At 35.3% G+C, this 6,437-nt stretch overlaps 1 protein-coding gene across 1 annotated transcript; it reads left to right on the top strand.

Moving 5' to 3' along the window:
* The first annotated feature begins 3,545 nt into the window (after positions 1 to 3,545).
* On the top strand, positions 3,546 to 6,135 carry LOC145043949 (Phosphoglycerate mutase family protein). Its single transcript, XM_078992727.1, has 7 exons — positions 3,546 to 3,804; positions 3,966 to 4,062; positions 4,423 to 4,473; positions 4,590 to 4,700; positions 4,801 to 4,932; positions 5,110 to 5,185; positions 5,827 to 6,135. Exons 1-7 carry the CDS (start codon positions 3,578 to 3,580, stop codon positions 6,051 to 6,053), a joined length of 921 nt encoding a protein of 306 aa, XP_078848853.1. The 5' UTR covers positions 3,546 to 3,577; the 3' UTR covers positions 6,054 to 6,135.
* The last annotated feature ends 302 nt before the right edge of the window (positions 6,136 to 6,437 follow it).

The following is a 6,437-nucleotide window of genomic DNA, read 5'->3' as shown; positions in this document are numbered from 1 at the left end:
TGTCAAAAACATATTTGGGACTCGAAAGTTATGACTATTAGAAATTACATTGGTTTTGGGCATTGGCCTAATACGTTAGGTGTACAGGATGTACACTGGGTGTACTGGGCATGGTTGATCGTGAAGTTTCTTCCCAATATACTAGGCATACCAAGAGTATGATAGGCGTATGTCAGTCATATGCAACCCTAATATTTGGGTCATGAACCCTATTTAAAGGCCTTAACTTATTCCAAACCCTTCTTACCATCATCCTCCATCCTCTTTAAACCTAAATTCGAAATCTTATCCCTATTTGATAGATGAGCCTTTGAGTGATTTTGGTGGTTTTGGAAGAAGAAATCATTGGAGGAGTGTTGGTTTGTTAGAAGCTTCGAGATCCACAACTCTATCCCTTCTACAAGCTTTTGGAGTTATAAAGTTTTAATCTTGATGATTCTTTCATATAGATCTAATATGGGTTACGATTTGTCATGTTTTCGTCCCATGGTTGTAGTTCTTGTGAGTAGAAGTTACTCCAGATCTTTGAGCCTCATTTTTGGTCTTTGTTGAGGTCATTAAGTCATAAAAATTAGATTTTGATGAGTATTATCCTTCCATGCATGAGTTAGTGGCCTTTTGATGAAATTATGGATTTAGGGCTTCGGTTTGGACACCATTAAGCCATGCAAAGTCATAAAGTCAGGAGCTTTATGAGTTAGGATGTCCCAAAAGAATCAGATCTGGAAGTTAGACGTGTTGTCTTAAGGCATTAAGAGCTAAAGAAGAGTTTTTGGGCTTCAGCACCATACGCTGGGATTACTGGGGTGGTATGTGGGGCGTACGCACCAAGTGCCATAATAGGCCTTTTTGGGCCATGGGTCTTTTGGGATTTGGTCCATGAGTTGTTGGGTCAGATATAGGAAGGGTAAAATGGCCTTTTACCTATTTGTATGATCGGATATGAATTTGACCTTGGATTATGGAAATTGCCTTAATTATTGATTAGGGATAATTTGGATGTGTTCGAGGTGTGGAGCCTGGTAGCAACAACGCGTGCGATTCAATTATCTCTAGATTAAGGTGAGTCTCCTCACTGTATATGTGGGTTAAAGGCACCAATATCGAACCACTATGATATGTTATGTAGGATGCTAGCTGTCTTTATGACTCTTGCATTGTACGATGGGCTCAGTCCATTGGCATACATATAGGGTTGGGCCGAACTGCATGAGAGGGATGGGCCCATTATTTGGGCTAGTCACATTGCATGACGAGCTATGCCTAACTTCATAATTAATATATAGTTTTAGTCTAATGATCATGAAGACTAAGAATAGTTTAGATCCTCATTAATCCCGATGTCTACATCAAGATCTATCAAGTAATGATCATTCAGTTAGGACTGTTGGGAGGCAGGATCATTTCAGCATAATAACTTTTCTGAAATCCAACAACCAAGCCAACGTGATCATTATAGACACCTCTCCCATAAGTAGCTCAATAAATATAATGACTTGGAATTACTGATAAATCTTATTTATAGGTTCATAATTAGAGCCCATTCACCCCTAAATGGCTAGTTTGAAACCCTAGATCCATAGAGAGAGTTTTGAAGCTTTTGTGTGACTTTTGGTGCATTATGGTGGTGAAGGAAGATCATTATGGAAGTTGTGGTGCACTCAAGTTTTTCGACCCAGAATCTACACCCTATTGGTCATCTTCTGGAGGTATAAAGTTCAAATCTTGAGGCATGCTTTACTAGATCTTGTTAGGTTTCAAGTTTATGATCTTTTTGGCCCAAATCTTTTGTGTTAATGAGTACAAACTACTCCATACCATTTTAACTATCCTTTCAATCATTTTTGAGTGTGTGGTGTCATAAAATGCAAGCTTGGTACTTTGTCTTCATCCATGCAAGAGTTATGAGGTTTTGGATGATGTTAGAAGTTAGGGTTTTGAGTTTGAGCTCCCTTTAGCCATGCAAAGGCATAAAGTGGGAGATTTTATGTAATAGAGTGCCCTTTTAAGGTCAGATATGAGGTTGGGATGAAAGGTCTTAATGAGTTAAGACCTTAAAAATGGAATTGGAAGAATTGTTGGTTACGCCATGTGTAACTTAGGTTACACCCAACATAGCCTGTCTGGAACCCATAAGCAGCATGGTGCTCTACGCTATACGTAGATTGGAGTACGCCATGTGTAAGTCGACCAAGGTTTGACTGTTGGCTTTTTGACTTTTGGTCAACTGTGAGGGTTTGAATTGGAAGGGGGCAAAATGGTCTTTTGCCCAATTGAGGATTAGTTTGATATTTAGACTAGTTGAGTTGGGGGTAATTACCTTAATTTTTAATTAGAGTTAATTGATGTGATTAATAGGAGGAGTCTAGTTTCGGCAGTTCGGGTGTGAGATTTATCATTCTTCTATGCTAAGTGAGTCTTCTCACTATATTACTTATGGCATAGTATGTGTGCATGCTGACCAACTGGGTCTTATTTGATATTGCTGTTATGTGTTACCAGGTGTATAGTTACCCCATTGATACTGCTGATAGTCTCCAGGGTAACTGATAACCCACCGGGCGTGCTATTAGCCTACTGGGATTACTGATAATCCCCTTGCAGATAACCCATAGTTGTTATTTTGTGTTGTGCTGTATATAATATTTTGGGGAACTCATTAAGCCTCGTCCTTATAGTTGTTGATTAAAAGTTTTTCAAGTAATTTAGATGATTACTGGAAGACGAATGCCTGATTGCATACATTCGCCTGCAATATTTGTGATTTTCCACATATTTGACACTCTGATATTTTGGCATGACTTTATGATACTTATGTTTTCTTGATGCGAGTTTTATAAACAATGTTTATCAAATTTTAAAAATAAAAATTTTGGTTTGAAAATTTGGATGTTACACTTTGTCATTAAGTGCTTAATGGTTGGGGGTAAAAGTTGACTTAATAACTTTTCAGGCTATAAAATATTGAATTTGCCCCAAACTTCTAAAATAACAAATGATTCCTTTAAGATCGTTTGAGAGTGTAATTTATATTGTTGAAAATGTATACCACCCCTCCTATATAACATATACAACTACATTTTTTATTTTTCTTATAATATTTCATTCTATTTTAGTATTAATGATTACATATTTTTTATATTAGAGGGTGCACGGTATGGGATGAATGGTGGCAGATAGTGGGGGCGGTATCTTTGGTACCATCAATAGAATTCTATGAATGTGAGGGATCCACCAGTGAGAGTTTGACTGAATGATGAACAATCTCGATCCACTCATTCTCTGTATGTGGGATCTCAATTTGTACCATATGTTTCAATACATGAGTGGATTGAAAAAGATGATTCTGTATGGTGAAGATTAAAGATGAAAGTTGATAGGAAAGAAAAAAACTGAATAATGAATTTAAACAAAATGTAAAGTAACAAACAGCCATAACAATAATGAACAAAAGTTTTGAAAGGGGTTGTAATGAAATTATAACAAACACCAGGGTGTCATCTGTAATATTAATTGAGTAGCTTGTAGCTTGTAAACTGTTTAAAGTTTAAACAGCCCTAATTCCGATGAAAGGGGAATGAGTACACTGTGCACTTGGTGTCATTTAGAATCATCAGCCATTTCTCTGCCACCATTGATCTCTCGTCACAGTATTGTAAAGCTTTCAAACCTTCACGGAGCCAACAACCGGAATCGGATCCTGTGGTGGCGAAGAACACAGTTCGTAAGCTTCTCCGTCGCGCTTCAACCAATCCCTCTTCTTCTCACGGCTGTCTTTACTTTAATGGCCGATACTCATTCCAGGTGAGTATAACAGTTAAGCAAATATCATCTACATATATGATCGATAGAGGTTTTCATGTACGTATTGATGTGTTGATCGGTGCACCTACATTTCGATAATTTCTAGGGCTTAATGATCTTTTGAACTTATCAACTCTGCTTACTTTCCTTTTCAATTGCAGTGGTGATGCTGAACTCAGTTCTGTTGATCGGAATATTACCGAGATCGTAGTTGTACGTCATGGTGAGACGGAGTGGAATGCCGAGAAAAGAATCCAGGTTTTATCGAACTTCTAATTTGGTTGAAATTGTTTAATAGTTAGTGATCACTTAGTAACTTTCCTCTTTTAATTGATACATAGTTGTTTATGATCAATATGCCTCTAGTAATCTGATCTCCTTGCAAATACCTAATCTGTTAATCCATCACAAAATGTAGTATGACGAGGTCCTAATTTTTGTTCCCCTGTGCTAAGTATCTTTCATATATGTATACATACTTATGTGTAAATACATAAACCACATCTTCATTTGATTATTGAGCAAATTGAGCAAATCCATCATCTTTTAAGTGAATTCATTTGTTAATTAAGCTTTGGAAAGAATAGAACAGAGTCTAACATTCTTTATGTTGACCAGGGACATTTAGATATTGACCTAAATGATGTTGGGAGACAACAAGCAGTTGCAGTAAGTTACATCTTATAATGTGAACATGCATCATTCTATTACTATTTATGTACATAATGCTTTTTAGTTTTTACTCAAACTTTTTTTGTTAAATTAAAAATCTTATTATCTTAAAGGTGGCTGAAAGATTAAGTGGAGAATCCAAAATCTCTGCCATATATTCTTCAGACCTAAAAAGAGCTCTTGAAACTGCAGAAACAATAGCAAACAGATGTGGAGGGCTTCAGGTATGATTCCAAATTTCTAATCTCCACTTATAAATTCTTCACATACATTTTAAAATCGTTCAAAAAAACAATTTTTCACTACTAAACTATTTTATTTTAGGTTATTCAAGATCAAACCCTTAGAGAGAGACATTTAGGTGATCTTCAAGGTCTTGTATATAGTGAAGCACCAAAAATTAAAACCAAAGCATATGAAGCTCTTCAATCTCGACACACTAATGTTGAAATCCCTGTAAGTACACACTTCATTTGTGAAAATAAAAGTAAAAATAAAACACATTAATGTAAATATATTGCTATTATGGGTAAAGAAATGTAAAAAAATAAAGTACATTGTCTATATTGGTAATTAGAGTAAAGTGTGTTTCTATTTTTAGAAAATTTCCCTTTTAATCTATTATTTTTACAGGGTGGTGGTGAAAGTCTAGATCAACTCTATAAACGTTGCACATCTTCATTACAAACAATTGCTAGTAAACACCGAGGTAATAAATTATAAAATGAGAAACCACAGGGACCATTTTTGCACTTTTGTCTATATATTAATTACCAAATTTGGTTTGTGAGTGGAAGTTTTACTCTTCATTTTGATTTTTTACTTTTTCCAGACCAAAAATGGCTAAATCCAAATCACATTACAACTTTTACAACGTATAATATAAGACACAATATAAACACCTCTCTGGAAATTTTCAAGTTAAATTGTTGGTATTTTATAAGTTGCGATTTTGGTCCCTTACTATATTTTAATGTTACGTTTTTTGTCCCTTACATAACTTCTTTTTATAGATTTCGTTTTTATTAATTGCAAAGGAGTTCTCTGCGGGGTGAATTAATTACTAGTTTATATCAAATTACAATTTTGGTGTGCTTTGCTCAAATTCGCAAGTTAGGTCCAAAATTTTGAAATCTTTGCAATAATCGTCCTTAAGTTTGCATTTGGTTGCCAATATAGTCCCTCCAACAACCAAATACAAGTCTTCAAAGAAATAAAGTCCATGGGCTAAATCCACTATTTAATGTAAGCTTAAGGAAGATTTAAAAAAAATGGACCAAACTTGTGATTTTGTGTAAAGTACAAGGACCAAATTTGTAACTTATATATACTATAATTTTTTTTTGACAGGAGAGAGGGTGGTGGTGGTGACACATGGCGGTGTGATCCGGGCACTTCACCAGCGGGCTTATACAGGAACCGGGCAGCGGGCAGGAAGGATACTAAATGTTTCGGTCAATGTTCTTCACTTATCAGATCCTGACCGATGGGTGATCAAGTCGTGGGGGGATGTGAGTCATCTTAATGGGGCTGGGTATTTGGATTCGGGTTTTGGTGGTGATAGAACTTCGGGGTAGTTTTGTCGTTTTCTACATTGAATATTTAATAATGAATAATATATTGATTACAATATTAAAAAATTTTAAAATCTTGGAATTATTGGAACGAATTAATGTTTGAAATTGATTTGCGTGTGATCCCATTAGTTGGGGGAATAATGATTTGGTTGAAAGAAATTAGGCCGACATTGCCCTTCGCACATGGTTACATATGGATATGACTTGGACTATTCTCGTGCTTTAGTGTCAGAAGTTTTCCCAAAATGTATTAATATATTTTAGCTGTAATTTTATAAAAAAGTTTTTTTATTTTTTATTTTTTTATTTTATTATTTATCAATATGTTTTTTTTAAAGATAAGAGAAAGAGCTTATAGAGTCCTGAATCCATTTTGTCCCTTAG

This window comes from Lactuca saligna, chromosome 4, assembly GCF_052625555.1.
Source record: "Lactuca saligna cultivar CGN05327 chromosome 4, ASM5262555v1, whole genome shotgun sequence".
In the NCBI taxonomy this organism is placed as follows: Eukaryota; Viridiplantae; Streptophyta; class Magnoliopsida; order Asterales; family Asteraceae; genus Lactuca; species Lactuca saligna.
The sequence above is the reverse complement of the archived record's forward strand: the minus strand, read 5'-3'. Positions and strand labels throughout refer to the sequence as shown.